This window comes from Thunnus maccoyii, chromosome 24, assembly GCF_910596095.1.
Source record: "Thunnus maccoyii chromosome 24, fThuMac1.1, whole genome shotgun sequence".
NCBI classification, from domain to species: domain Eukaryota; kingdom Metazoa; phylum Chordata; class Actinopteri; order Scombriformes; family Scombridae; genus Thunnus; species Thunnus maccoyii.
In genome coordinates, this window is record NC_056556.1 from 16042242 (window position 1) to 16058520 (window position 16279).

Consider the following 16279-nt stretch of genomic DNA (forward strand, 5'->3'; position numbering starts at 1 on the left):
TCATAGATAATTGTTCCTCATCACAAATATTTGCTGGGACGTACGGTAACAGTGCTGCAGTCCTCATGCGGCTCTGCTTTTTGGAGTCACTTTTAAATCAGCTGTTTCTCAGCTGTTTCTCAGCCAACCAGTGGGCTGTTTCTCAGCCCACTGGTTGGCGTAGCATCTGACAAGATAATGAGCAGAGGAGAGGGGTGCTTTATGAGGTAAAGGTACAGTTTTTTTAAATCAGAGAGGACATGTAGACCAACATCTCTGCTGAGGTGATGTTAAGCAACTCAGTCAGTCTCCAGCAACTTCAGAGTTGCTATTCAGATGCTGGGATTTAAACTATAAATGCTAGTTCACTATGCAGAGTGATGTATGTGCAGAGTTTGACACTAGAAATCTGTTTTCACATTCATCTGCTGAGGGCAGAAAGTTTGCATGAGCTCACCTTAAATCTGAATTGAATGTACATGAGCAGGATTTGTGACATCACAACTAATTTGGCCATTGTCCGGTATGCAATTTGGTCAAATGTGATGTGGAAACTTCAGATCTCCAGTGTACATGCGTTAAGAATGAACTTTTCAGAAAAATCTTTGTATATTAATAATATTTGCATATTCAGTCCTTAATGAGGTGATTGAGCTTTTTTGTGGAAAAAAACAAATCAACCAAACTACTATTGAAAGCAGTGCATTTTATATATCTGGAAGGAACCTTTAAGTTTATATTTTTGTATGCTATATATAACATGTATAAATAATATATATTCTCTTGCTCTTTTTGTTTTGCCTCTGTATTCATATATATTTTATAAGTGGTAACCACCGCCCCTCCTGTGGAACCCACATTGAGAGCCACTAGAATCACTACCATCCCTGTGTGCAACGCACTTCTTTAATTAACCAGCTCATTATACAGCAGGTTCAATTTAACTTGGTGTTTGTAATATTGGCAGTGAAGACACCCCCCTAGCGCCATGTTGGGGTACTACACCCCCCGTATGCTGTAAAGCACTGCCCCCTGTGAAATTCCTGACTGCCAGAGTGATTCCTACGGTTACCAAGGGCTGCTTCCTACTGTAGCCTACCGTGTGCTCTTGGGCAAACTATTTATAACCTCTGGATAAATTATCAACCACGGGAATGATATCTCCACCAATAAAAGGTGAGTTATGTTTTAATAACGCAGGAGATACTGTCGGTCATATTCTGCACATGTTAGTGTGCGGGCTCTGTAGTGTGTGTGAGGCTCTGTCTTACAGGCTATAATGTCCTGTCTAGATTCCTGTAGCCTACAAAAATGTAGGTTACCGTGTCTCTACCTAGAACAAAGACAGTAGTTCAGTGTTAGGGTGAATGTGTGTTTTATAAGGAAAGACTTGGGAACACGCCCTTACTGTCTTGCCTACCTGTATGAAAGGGAATGCTTTCAACTTCATTTGAATGCCCTGAAACTGCGGTCAGACCAACGCACTAACCCTGGCTGTGGAAGTTAACCCCATTTGTTTATTTTTCGCTTCGGTTTCGAGTTTTTTTTATTTTATTTTACATTGTCGGTTTTGGGCGACTAGAGGTTGTTGTAGCTGCTTTGTCAAACAGAAACTGGCTATACCCAGGTGGAGACCAAGAGAAAAGTCAACTGTACGGTTGACTGGATCCGCATTACCCCGGCTGGTGCACCGCAGCTCAGCTGTTGTAACTGTAACCTGCGGCGGGCGGCAGAGTTGACGCGGACGGATACATTGTAGCACTCCCAGCCTCAGAAAACAACCAGTAAGCCAAAAAAACATACAGAAACCACTGTGCTCTGCTTTGTTTTTTCAAGTAGTCGCACAGATACTGAGGTGAGGGAGAGAAAGAGGGGAGAGGGGGGGTTAGGGGGGGCTCCCGAGGCCACGGTGAAACCAGGGAGTTTCCTGCCTCTAGGTCCGCCTGCCTGCCGGGTCACAGGTAGGGGCTGGGCGGACAAACCTGCTGTGGAGCTCCAAGGGGCAGACAGACTTTTAGGAAAGTGAAACATATAAGTCATAAATTTCCCTCTTCGTTCCTCTTTAGTTAAATTCTTGCAGCCATAATATAACTCTTCCTTCTTGCTTGACTGTCTCAACCTTGTTTCAGCTCAGCATCTCATTTACTGCCTTGTACAGATGGTCAGAAATGCTAAGCAGGTGCTGTTGTAGCATGAGTTTAATATAGTGACGTCTAATTATTAACTTAATAGTCCTTATTGGCTGTTTGTTCTGTTCGTTATCATTTTTTGATGTCAACTGACAACAAACCCAAAGATATTCAATATAAGATGATGTAAAACAGAGAAAAGTAGTAAATCTTCACATTTGTGAAGTTGGGACAAGCAAATGTTTTGCATTTTTGCTTGATGAGGGACTTAAATGATTAATCGATCATCAAAATAGCTGCCAATCAACTGATTGATTAATCAACTAGGCCTAGATTAATGCCTATGGTTAGATTTAGGCTTGCAAATAACTAAGTTATTGACAATTTATCCCCTCTGAAGTGCTGAACTGTTCCCAATAATTAACAGACTGCTGCTTTGAATTCCCTCCACATCACGTATGTTATTTTTCTGCTCTCGTTGTATCACGATACTTGTTAATATCATAATTTTACACACTTAAGTGCCAACTGTAGGTGCCAGATGTATTGCCCCTGTGTTGTTGCTGTGTAGTAGACAAGTTACCAAGCAGATAAGTATAAGTGTATCACCTGAAAATGAAAAGAAGCGTTAAGATTATTTCATAGAAATCAAAGAAAACGTTTAATATACAACATGTCAAATGAATTGCAATAGAAACACACAGGAAAAGTTGCATGATAAGTTTCCATTTTGACAGCCCAGATCAACATTAAATGGTGACAACAACCGCTTCTTCCTCTCCATAAATTATGCAAGACCCTCATTATCATCAAGTACTTTTATGTTTGCGATGAGACTAACGTTTGAGAGTTGTGTGATTCTCATCTCACTGCAGGTGGGTTTTATTTCCTCCTCTCCACTTTCCGTGCCAGAGTAGTGATTCTGCTTTGCATGACAGCTGCAGAGGGAATATCAGTAGCAATGACGACACCTGTCAAGATCTGTTAGATGCGTGAGTGCTGTGAATGTAGTGGTCATTAAAACTACACAGGTGTTTAGGGAATTGACAACATGTATGTTAATAACATCGGCATTTACAGGTTTATCTGGACGTGGAACTCAAGTTTATGTTTTAAATCGGAGTTATTCTAGTTACATCTCCTGTATCCAGAGCGCACAGTGCTGCATTAGCAGTAGTAGCGCTGCAATGGCAAACGGCTTTCTTGTTGCCATGGTGATTTTGATAAACAAGAAGTTCAACCACCTCATGTGCACTGCTAGAATAAAACATCATTTGTTAAATAGCTCCAAGTGACACTTTGAATGTAATTTGCTTAAGTTGTTGAATTGGACTCAGGTGAATGGTGCTGTCCCTTTTGGAAACAAAAGAAGAAGAAAGGACTTCCTTATTCACCCCTCTATCTGTATTTCATAAACGGGTCAACAGTCACACTGTCATTGTTTGACTTCTCAGCTTGTAGTTTGTAGAAAAAGTTGAGAAAAGTTACTCTCTTGAGAGGAAACAGGCAATGTGTTGCTGTCTTTTTGTCTCATTGTATTAAAAGGTCCTTCAAGACAGTAAACATGAGGCAGTTCAACTTAGTCTGGCTCTCTCTGGGTTACCTGCTCTGAGTCTAACATCTGTGATCCTGTGAACTGCTATCACAAAGCTGGTTATCAACTGACTCAGTCAACTCCAGGTTTCCAGGCCATGTATGAGAGAAACTATGAAATTAGGTAATTGGAGCAACAAAAAACAATATACAGCAATGTAAAATACATATAATATAATCATACTGCTACAATAGAATAAGAAGCTGTAGAAACAGTCTGAATAATGTCCAAATATTGAAAGTAAGGCTAAGACTAATTATAAGAGCAGGAAGTGATTTACAGGCAATGTAAGTAAGGCTGCATTTTGAACATGCTCTAAAGTCTAGTGTGAGTGTTTTACATATGGATTATTAAAATGTAATTAATCAATATTCCATAGTGAGATTTTAATGATTGAGCAAACTCTTATGAATAAAAACAATTAAAAAATGTAAAATAAGGCAAAGCAGAGAGAAAAAGTACCTATTGTCTGTACATAAAAAGGCCTGAAGAAATGCAATGAATGCCAATTAACAGTGTGCTAATTGACAATGTGTAGATTCTTTTCTAATTAAAAGTGACAGAGGGTGTATGTTATTTCAATTATCACCTCCTGCTATCCTCAGCAGCAGCAGTATTAGGATGAGAATCCTTTGGGGAGAGAAAGAAGCTTAGTACAGTTAATATGCAGCTATGTTAGTTTACTATCTTGCTGTTTTTAGGGGGTTTTTAATCGCTGAATTTGAGTAAACACATGATTGTATAGAAAACTATTTCTGACATAATTATCAGGGAAAGTAAAGTGATTCCGCTGATTTGTTTTGGTATCAAATAATCATTTTTAATAATTTTTTTAAAGAAAAAAAAAGCCAAAATTCTCTAGTTCCAGCCTCTCAAATGAATATAATATAATACATATGAATATTTTCAGGTCTTCACTGATAGTAAACTGAATATCTTTGGATTGTTGAGTGTTGGTCGGGATAAAAGAAGACATTTGAAGACATTACCTTGGGCTTTTGGAAATAGTGAATGACATTTTTCACCATTTTCTGACATCTTATGGACCAAATGACTAATCAGTTAATCTAGTAAATGATTAACAGATAACTTGATCATGAAAATAATCATTAGTTGCAGGCCTAGCTGGGATCCTGTAGGAATGATGACTTCATTTCTCCAGTGATCTGATTGGCCAGTAGGCAAGTTAAACCCAAAGATAGCTGGCTAACCCACTAAACTTGCTTCATGATACAAACCTTAAATCAGCAACCAGAGTTACAGACTCACAGTCTTTACAATGATCCTCATCGATCAGAACAACTGGATAACCTCACTCCAGCTAATGCAGTCAACACAACATCTGGTTGATTGACTGACCACCAAAGGATCAGCTCATTGCGGTTGCCTAGTAACACCGGCACAAAAATGCAACAGGTAAAAAAAAAAAAAAAAAAAAAAAACGTGAGTCAGGCGCTGAGAGCAAACAGAAACCGATAGCGGTCTGTAATTAACACAGCGCCACAAAAGCTGCATGTCAACGACCACCTGCATAAACAATCAGCAGACTCTAATAATCGAATCACTTTAAATGCTAATAGAGTGAGTCTGCAGTCCTCGTTCTGTCTCAGCTGCGACTCTCTGTCTGCCTCTCTACCTCCGTCTGCCTCGTTCAGACCCTCACTGGATATATGAGGGGTTAAATTCAGTGACACTCGAGAATGTTGATTGAATTCCAGAGAAGTAATGGCCCTCATTTGCTCAGTCATGAATAGCCACATAGCGAGCATGTGATGGGGCCAGACTCCCACAGTGACTCGTTTTCATGTTCCCTCATGTCCCAGCATGTCTCGTGACTGCGTCCTACATGAGCTTACCTTCTCTTTCCTCCAAAGTCAAGTTATTATTGTTTGCGTGTAGTGTTTGTGTGTTATTACAGTGCGAGGGGATGTGTTATATAGAGATAATAGAGGCAGCGCTTGGTTACGGAAGGAGGAAGCGAGAGGGAGAACGAGCTGGAAGTAACAGAGCAGGCTAATTTCATTTTTATGAATGACTGGTGCAGATGTGATTTTGTGCATTTCAGTTGGATTATTATTACTTTTTATTTGCAATGCAGATCAGTGTTAAAAACTATTATCGGAATGGTACATAAATGAAAGAATTGCCGTAAAAGGTTGCAGGATTTTAGGATTAATCACTGCTGAGTGTGAATGAGTAACAGGGGGGCTTTTCACTTCCACTCTACAAAAGGAAGTGCGGATGAACAGCCTGCCTGAAAGGGGGTTTCAGATGAGAACATAACGGATCATCTTATCTGGTTCATTAGATGCTTAATTTGCCGCTTTACACAGTAGAAGTGGAGGCTTCTCGCATCCCAGCCTCTACTCATAGAGTAAGCGTGTCTTCAGAGGTCATTTCGCAAGGCAGCAACTTACAGGTTCAGTGACTTCAGACTGTGAGACGGCAGCATCAGTGTGTCGTGGGGTTAATAGGTCCGGTAGGTTCTCAGTCAGCCATGTGCCTAGTGTGACATTCCCGGGAGTTTCCCTCAAGAAATTCAGAAAGGACAACGTCATAAATTGTTCTTAATGAGCTCAAGCTGCAGTTGTAACAAGTAATGCTTAAGATAAGGAAGTTATTGAAGACATTTTAAAATACTATAAATAAAATGATCTTCTGGTGCTGTCTCATATAACCTGTTTGGATATGTCTGTCTCATTTTGGCCAGTGTGAAAGCTGTCAATTAAACCCGCTGCCCAATAAACAACCGGACCATGACCCGCCTTTTCAGAAGGTCCAAGCTGACTTTTGTGTGGTGTGAAAGCAAATCAAATGTATTTTCTCCATTAGTTGAATTATTTAGGCTATGAAATGTTATAAAATAGTGAAAAAATGGCATTCAGAATTTCTCAGAGGCAACACTAAGGTCTTCAATACGTTTGTTTTTCCTGACTAACTGTAAAATGTTAAGATGTTCAATTTACTATGAGAAAAAAAAACAGCAAATCCTCATATAAGAGAAGCTGAAACCATCAACCGTTTGGCATTTTTTTGATTATCAAACTGGTTAGTGATTCATTTCTGTCGATCAATAATTAATTGACTTAGTTCCCCAAGAAAAAGTGAGTAAACAGAATGAAATGTAGCAACCACACAGTAACAACCCCTGTGAAAACTCCTCTTTTTGTCCAGTTTCTACCTGTTTGTCACCATTTATGACACAAAGCTCACAATCAGTTATTTCTTTGTGACGCCAGAGAAAAATAAAAACATATAAAGTGCATTCATGTGCAACATGACTTGTCAGTGACCCAAATTTGATTTCCCATGTCCGTATAAAGCTGATGATGCAGAGTGATATCATCAATCACAGCTCTTGCTTCGTTTGTAATAAGTCAGTGTGAACATGAACTGGACCACAAGTAAATGGTAACAATTATTTCATGGTCTAGACTAAACTACAGGGTCCAGATGCATAAAACTGTGTGTAGATTGATGACTAAGACTGTTGGAAGGCACAAAGCCAGAAATATGCAGACGCATTCTTTTCATCAGATTTATAAAGCCGTATGTACACATGGTTCTGTTTTATGAATCTCAGTCATTGAGGAACTGACTGGGTCTCGTTTCTACTCCCACAATTATCCATGAATGGATGAAGACACACCCTGACCATCCATATTTTTTATATCAGTTCTCTGCCTGCTCCACCAGTCTGTACACCTGTCAGTCAAACAAAAGGAGAAGAAGAAATACGGTTTCACCGACTGTGTTGCACCGGCGAGTTTCACCAAAAGCAGAACAGCTGTCATTATGCACGACCATTACGCATAGCTGTACGACCTGTTATACCGTCATCATCATAAATCACACGGACCTGTAAATCATCGTCAGCACTGATATCTCAGAAATGTAATCAGTGATTAGTTAGTAACCGACTGCACAAGATGTGACACAACTAAGGATAAAATAAGAATATTAAGAGCTCCTATGTAAATTAAAAGAATGATAAAATCTCTGTGTAACAATCAATGCAGCCGATTAGCAACTTAAACAATGTTTTACATAAAGATGGCGTCTCTCAGCTTATATTTCATCTCCACCTCATCACATCACGCTCAGATCACTTTAGGAAAACATGTGTACGCTGGTCTGATCCGGTCTATAAATACCAGTTTATGTGTGGGGAAATAGCGTATGCATGTTTTTTTTTTTCTGTGCATACGCATCATTTACACATCTGGCCCCAGGTGTGAAAGCACCTGGAGTCTATTTACGTACAACACTGCAAAACAAAAGAACAATATAGGAAAAAAGTGACATTGCAGTGTTTATGTTTTGGTGATCTGGATTATAAAACAGCTGTTACATAATTGAACCAGACAGGTTTTGGAGTCAGTAGCTGATTACTGCAGTCTCACCTTTGCAAACTACACAGAACATGTAGCGTCCGGTAAACGAGAACACTGATGTTTGAGATGTAACATGCTAAAGTCAGGTGTGCAAGTGTGCGGTTTTTATCTGTTGATAATGGAATCAGGTCCAGTGGTGACGCTGGCTGCTTTTATTGGATGAGATATGAAAGGTGCAGCTGAGCAGCACTGATTTGTTTGTGGCGGCTGACAGCAGATGTCTCATGGCTCCGGCGTAACTCTGTTCCGTCTCTGTGCTCAGACATGAAAGTATTTTCTCGAGCTGTTTGTTTACATTTCCAGTTTATGCCGCCGGATATTTCTTCTTTGGTTGTTCTCTGAGTGTGTACGCTCGGGTTGTTACACCTGTTAGTGTGTGTTTTTGCTAGTAGATGTTAGTTTTCCTGATTTTTTTACTTGTTTCGTCGGAGCATTTCCGTATTTCTCAGTCTATATGTAATCTGTTATCTCAAGGACTGTGGGATAGGATTAGCACACACAAGTTTTCCCAGACAGGGATTTATATTTTCACAAAGCGAAGGACCTGGCCTTGTGAGAGACCGTACCCTTCATGCTAGATTGCAGTGATATAATTTTGCCGTTCCTTCTCTCCCGCCCCTCGCTGCCAGCGTTTGCCAGGACAAACAGACAAGCCGGCAGCTCAGCAGGGGTCTTGGATTACTGTGAAGGACCTGCTAGGACTCCCGCCCTCCCTCCTTCCCAGAGGAGGGATTCTTATTTCAGCTTCAGACTCTCCCCACAAACTTGAAGTGGTTCCGCTTACCAATTTTCTCTGGCATGGCAAAGACAGAAACCACATGTAAGAACACCGGCATATCCTGTTTCACTTCAGTATAGACCTCAGAGCCCGGTCTTTGTGGGTTGGCGGCCTGCAGTTGCTCAGCTGGAAGTATCTGAAACGCTCAGAGATGTGTGTGTGTGTATATGTGTGTATGGGGTGTGTGTGTATGCGCAGGCACTGTGTAAATACACTGAAGCAGGAAATAATCGATCAGCTGCTTCTCTTTACTCATCGCTGCACTCTGACTGAACCTGGACCACGCACTCATTTAACCCTATTAATCCCCCGTTTAGCCGCGTGCCCTTACTTTTAAGAGGATTAAACCAGGTGATGGAAATGAATCTGTGATGGTATCCAGCTTGCTTAGCAACCCTTATTTAAATTCCAGCAGTACAGCAGTAAGCCTGACCACTCATCATCCCGGCCTGATCCGGCGACCCCCCCCCCCCCCCACACATGTTTAGAATTCATTGTTAAATCCGACCTTGAAATCAATTTTTATTTTGTTTTTCAGAGTAAGAGCCTAGTTTTAGCTAAAGTCATCCTCTCTTGTTTTGACAGTGCAAACCTCTAAAATGCTCAGTTTACTGTGATGTTAAGACAAAGAAGAGCAGCAAGTTATCACACTTGAGATGCTCCAACTGTCAGATGTTTGGCATTTATGCTTAAAAAAATGACTTAAACGATTAATCAGTTATTAAAAGAGTTACTGATTAATTCTGTGTCAGTTAAGTATTCCATTAATCAAATAAGCTGTAAACTGAAAACGTCTCAACTGCAAAGAGAAAGCTGCTGCTCTCCAGGAATACGATCTGAAGTGAGAAGCAAACCCCCCCCCCTCACCGGCCCCCCGTTAGAGAACAACATGTCCAATTTGAGTTTGACACCCCTGCTCGCCTGTCCATTTCCACATCTGTATTCACAGTATGAAAGGAAGCAATCTATTCAGAAGACAGGATAAAAAGCTACTCATGCTAACCAAGGATTTTTGGGAAACCCTGCTTTACTTGGAATACTCAGTAGGAATATCATGGATCAGTAATGCAGCCGGCTGGCTGTGAGACTGCGGAGAACCGGTTGTGGGAGGATTTGTCACCATGCGACGATGATTCAGGCATTTAAAATGATTTGCAGAATGAGCATATCCAAATATGCACTTGCGCAACCTTCAAAGCGTTTCCAGGAGCCTGTGCCTGTGTCATGGTAGCACACACACACACACACACACACAGCAGCAGAGTCACAGATGTGCCGATGCCACACTCCTCAGATCTGGGTCATACTAGATGTTTTTGTGCCACAAAATATTTTTGGACCCAGTGATGTGTGTGTGTGTGTTTTCCCTCCCAAGTGGCAGATAAGGAGTACAGTCTGTGCACTAAATCTAGCTACTCTTTCTCCCAAAGTTGTGAACACAGAGAAGCTGGGGGGGGGGGATATCTCGCGTAGGGAAGGCGGCTCGCTGGATTTCTCACCACCTTTAAGGCGACCGTAGCCATAAATCATCAACCAATAAATCTTTGTGTTTACGCTGGAAGCCCGGCCTTACGAGTTTCACAGCAAGTTTCGATGGGGAGGCGTACCGCGGCTTCGCACCGTGTCAGGACAGAACGGGTATGAAATAAGAGCTGAGAGAAGCTTTTGAAGCGCTCTCCGGATGATGGATGCAGATATTCCAAAAAAAAAATAAAAAAAACCCCGTTCATACTTCATCTGCTGATAGATAACCTTAAACAGGTCTTCATCTGGTGTCACCTCAACCTCAAACAGTCGTTTTTTTTTCTTCTTCTCGGAGAAAGCCTTCTGGTTAGTATCAGCTCAGATTTAATATCCACTATATTAGCCCTCCACTTCATAGGATTTACAACTGTTTGATGCCAAGTGTAGGTGGGCCGGCTCAAAGTGCATGGGTACAGGGGAGCCAGTGTTATCCGAGCATGATTTTGATTTAACTACTTGTATATTTAACACTTCACATTTTTCATCTCGCCCCGAGCGGTTTGAGAAGCTGTGTGAGTGTGTGTGTGTGTGTGTGTGTGTGCAGGTGCATTACAAGGGTGTGTTAACTGTTTACAAGTGTGCCCCAAGCTACCTATGACTCACATTTCTCTCTCTCCCTTTGTGCGGTTACTCAAATATGTGCTTTTAATCCCGGTCTTTTGAGCCAAAAATATCTCATTCAAATGCCTCACACCGGCTCTTATCTTTTAGTTTGCCTCATAAACCATCTTTGTCCACTTACTCCGATCATGCCAGATCAAGAGCACTCAATTATCATCCGCTGTTTCCCCTTAATGCAGTCTTTAAACCCTCCACCTGCTTCAGGAACCATGCATGGAGTTAGATTGGGGGGGTTTTGGTATTGCAAACTGTTTGATGCTTGAGTTAACTTTGCATCTGCAGAGTTTTTTTTTTTTTCCTGCATGTTGATGCATTTGGGGAAAGAATGCGGCTTGATTTGAAGAAGTGACTGGAAATGACTTAATGTAGGTCCAATCATCCGACGTAGTTCCCCTGAAACAGTCCCTGATAATAATTGATGCAATCACAGTGTTATTAGGCTCTTTTGATAATTTAGACATCTGTCCAGATTGACAGATTACAACTTTAGTTAAATGCATATAGAGTAAAATGTGTTGCATTTAGGGCCCGACCGATATTAGATTTTTGGGGCCGATGCTGTTACCGATATTAGGGAGTATAAAAATTCTGATATCAATATATATCAGCCAATCATCTTATATATACAGAATATATACGTACATAAATGCACATTTTTTGCAGTGATCCCTCAAATGTGGTTATCAAAGGATAATTTACAGTTTAACAATAAACTCTATTGTATAAAACAGAGTAACAGTGAACTTCACTGGGAATTTAATAATTATAAATAACTATAATTAAAAAAACAGAACAAAAAACCTGTATGTGTATATTAAACCTGAATTAAGAAAAATATACATAAAATTCTGCCTATATAACTTAAAAAAAGGAAAAAATATATATATACACTCACCATATAGGAATGCTGCACAAAGGGAATAAATAATGATCATTTTCATTAACAGTTAAACAATTAATTACCAGTTAACAAGCCCTTAGTGATATTGTGTAATTTCTTATCTTAACAACCAAGAGTTTACATTCCTCTCTGAAGGGGTGTGAGCTGTTCCCCTCACTTTCATAATCATAGAATGAAAAAAATGCAATTTAAATACACTCTTCTTTACAATCAGCCACATATATGTTTCTCCATTGGCCAGATGTGATGCACCTGAAGTAGTTTGGTGACAATAATAACAGTTTAGCTAATGTTTGCTAGCTAATAAGTAACACCAGCACATTGATAAATAATGTTTATGAGCTATGAGCCAGAACAAAGTGTTAACATCTTCTCGGGCTCTCACTCATATCAGGGAACCAATAAACGCTACAACAGCTGGAGCAACAACAACTTATCCACCTCTGCATATTAGAAACAAAACCCATGAAATGTATATTTTAATTATAGGAAACAGAATGCCATTTCAAGTCTTTACATGTACACATATAAGATATAGTTTATAATACTATTTCTAATACTTTATAATGATAGGAGGTCTTTGAAAGCTGGAAAAGAAAGCTGGAAGATTGTATTTCTTGTAAGCCTTCTATTAAAGGCATCCTGAGGTTGTGCAGAAGTGTTGTCACAGATATCATGTAACGCATCGCTGCAAAAGTTTCATTATTTCCAGATGAAGCATGTCCTAGCCACAAGCAATTCATTTGTTCTGTATCATTTATAAATCCTCTCTGCCATGCTGCTGCAGGGCTCAGGAGCATAGTAATGAAAATTTCAAAAAAACTATTTATTAAATGTAATGATATGTATACATAAACCTCAAGGAAAAACAAGGACGGATTCTTTTGTGTTTTAGTTTGCTATCAAATCCAAACTCTCCGAGACTTGCTCCCAAACTAGCAACGCTTCCATCTCGTTGAACTTTTCCTGCTTTTATCTCCGCCGCACTCTCGCCGCATTCATCAACCACAAAGCTTGTCAGTGTCAGGCTTAAATTGTCTGCTGTGTGTCAGTGACTTAAAGCGGGCCTCTGAACAACAGTTTTCAGCCTTGTGGGAATAAGAGCAAATTGCTGCTTCACGGTAGCACTGTTTCTTTTATCTGGAACGCTCAGCTGGAATGCAACTTCCTGGGAGCTGCCTGTGAAGTAGAGTGTCGTCTCTGTGCAGGTTTGTAGCTGGAAGATACTTATTTCAATGCAGCTGCAGATAAAGATAAACATATGATGCATAAGGAGGGCGAACAATGACGAAATGATAAAAATAGATGTGATGAAAAAAAGCCTGAGACTTGAATGATTGATTGAATAACTCCACTGAAATATTTCTTCTTCTTCTTCTCTTGTAATGTCACTTTTTTCATCCTCCTCCTGTCTCTATCAGTCAAACGTGGGCACGTTTCCCAGACATTTCACATTCTGAATTCAAATTTTTTCGTCTGTCTTCCCCTTGCTCCCCCCCCCTCTCCCTCTCTCCCAGGTTGATGTTTCCTCATCGGGCGCCCCCAGGGTTGCTTTCAAGCCTGACTGCCGACAGCTCGCCACCTCTGTCAGCCTCTTGAGTGAGCCAATCAATCGCCTCCAGCTCAACAAGACCGGGTACAAGCTTCCGCTGCGTCCGCCAGCGGTCGAGCCGAGCAGCCTCTGTGTTGCCCCTCAGCCCAGCTGCCTGGGTAGGACTGCATCACCATGGACACGGAGTCCACCTACTCGGGCTATTCCTACTACTCCGGACGCTCACGGGGATCCCACAGGCATGGGTAAGACTGAATTGACTCTGCTTCTTCTTCTCTACGCTTTTCTCCGGAGGGTTGAAGTGCATTCTCCAGAGTGTGACCTGGGCTTAAGCCCTGTGTTAGTAATCACAAGTCACCAAATCCCTACCAGGTCCAAGGCTGCTGTTCTGTAGCTGAACTTGCACTTTGACCTCCAAAAAGGGAGCAATGTGTATCTGTTGTTGTTCTGAAACAATAAGGTGATTAATCACTTAGACTGTTGACACTCACAAATGTGTTTTCCTCATTGTTTATTACTTCAGTTGGATGTTTCTTTTTCTGTGCTCACCTTAAATCTGAGTTTAAAGCGTGTACCTACCAGCATGATTTGTCACAACTAGTTAAGAGCCAATCATGGTCCAGTATAACTTACACAAGTGTGATGTGGAAACTTGAAGCTTTTTTTGTAGATAAACATATCAGACACAAATTATTATTCAAAGCATAGCTTAAAACATGACTGGAGGGGATCTTTACATTTTTTATCCAGCAAAAATGTCACAAAGTTACTGCTAATGAAGTGAATATCATTTTTAGTTGTTAGTTTTATATCATCGCTTGAACAGAACATGCAGTTTGGGAAATCGTAACGGACATTTTCACTATTTTCTCTATTTGTATTGAGCAATTTGCATCACATACAGATAACAGTTATTGAGATGTTGTTCAGTTTAACCATAATAAAGCCAAAAAGATGTAATATACAAGTATCCACTTGAGTCAGTAAGTGGAAAACATAGAAACTTTCACTCATATTTGGATTATAGTGTGAAATATTACAAAGGTGTAAAATACTTAAATAGGAGTTGCCAAATTCTTACAAACCAGGAGTCTTATTTAAAGGATATTAAATCATTTCTAAATATACAGATTTGATTGAATAGTCACATTTGAATGTTTGGGACAGAGCTTTATTCCAGTATGTGAGTATTATCTTCTGCTTTATTGAGGCAATAGGAAACAAAGAATTTCTGACCTGAGGGCAGGTTCACTGTTGATAAGTTTAGGATGATTTAGAAAAGCATCCGGTTCTAGATTAGAGCTAATGCTTTTAGAAATTAAAAGATGCTGCATCAGAAGTGTAAAATTTGAATCACTATAGTTTTTTCTGAGAATTGGTATCTGTCACATCCGGGAGAAAGATCTGAACAATCGCTGATAAATGTTTCCGTTCATAATCTCTTATTTTGAAGAAAAAAAAAGAAAGGTTTTATTTCCTCCTCATTATTTCACTAACACCTCACTGACAGAGAATCTGCTGCGACTTTTATCAGCTTCCTCTTCATAACGTCCACACGCCGTCCTTCCCTCCACCTCCATGATCCCTCCACCTCTCGTATCTCTCTATCCTCCTCTCCGGGCCCGGCATGTGTGGAGCCCGCAACCAGTGTAGGAGCATTAGTCTGTCAGCGGTGAAATGGCTGCGGTTGACAGGCTTCAGGAAGGCAACGGGAGACAGGTGCTGAAGAAGCCTGACTGACTGATGGCTCAGCAGATACGTGGAGAGCCTGAGAGGAGATGAGAGGAGGGCTTACGAGAGGAGGCTCCTATTCCACAACAGCCCCTCCCTATGTCACCGACGGCCCCCCTCCCGCTCGCTCGCTCGCCATATATCTCTCCCGCTCTCCCGTTGCCACTCCCATTTTCGCTGCCACCTGTTGCCGTGTAAGGGACTCTCGAAACATGTGAAGCTTTTCCCCCGGCGCTCTCATGTCATCATCTCCTCCCTCATGTCGTCGGCCACTTTCTGTCTCCGTCTCATCCCCTCTCGCTCTTCATCCCTCTCGCTCTTGTCCTCTTTATATTATTCCTCTCCTCTTCCACATCATCACCGCTGTCGCTCATGTTTTGCTACACTGCGATATGAATGCAGCAGCTGCCCCTTTCTCGTTCGTTCTTGACCTCTTCTCTGTAACGCCCCCCCTTCCCTCCACCTCCCCTCTCTTACATGGATTCCTTGGTACTCTGTGAGGATGGTTAGCTGCAGGCATATATCTTGTTCCCCGCTCGCTCGTGTTCCCCTGAGGCAGGAATGTGCCCTTGTAGCTAAAGGTATGCGGTGGAAAAGTGGTCACACTTAGTTTAGAATCAAAGATAGAGCGGAGGAGTGGTGGTGGCCTTCTTCTTTACTGTTTCTGCAGCCTTTCAAGTGAGTGACAGGGAGTTGGAAAGGAACATATGGGCATCCCTGCCAGGCGATTTTTCCGCTCCTCTGCTCCTCCGCTCCAACTATGACTGTGCCAAAGCCACCGGCTGGCCTCTAATTTGATATCAAATAACAAAACTGTTGCCTTTGAAAGCCCTTGTCATCCTTGTCTGAAGATAATCTTTTTGCACCAAGGGGTGCCATGCAGGAGGCAGTTCTGGATCACTGTTGTCTAATTACGCCGGTGGCGGGAACGGATGCAGGCATGTGGGAGTATGTTCACTTCTGGTGTATTTGCACCCATACAAATAAACACACACAGTAGGATAATCCTGCCGTTATGTATGCTCGCATGTCCATGAGTCATTCTTAAATATAATTTGTCAGAATGGAATGGGATT

General features: G+C 41.2%; 1 protein-coding gene across 3 annotated transcripts in view; it reads left to right on the forward strand.

The window, feature by feature from the left end:
* The first annotated feature begins 1019 nt into the window (after positions 1–1019).
* The window catches only part of LOC121892112 (vang-like protein 1), a 59023-nt gene continuing 43763 nt past the window's right edge, over positions 1020–16279 (forward strand). For 2 of the 3 annotated variants that reach the window (XM_042404937.1, XM_042404939.1), the window contains exons 1-2: positions 1020–1155; positions 13438–13717. In XM_042404937.1, the coding sequence (XP_042260871.1) occupies positions 13647–13717 (71 nt within the window). In that variant the 5' untranslated portion in view covers positions 1020–1155; positions 13438–13646. Of the gene's footprint in view, positions 1156–1685; positions 1764–13437; positions 13718–16279 lie in introns of those variants that run through there. The other variant, XM_042404938.1, reaches the window with a different exon arrangement.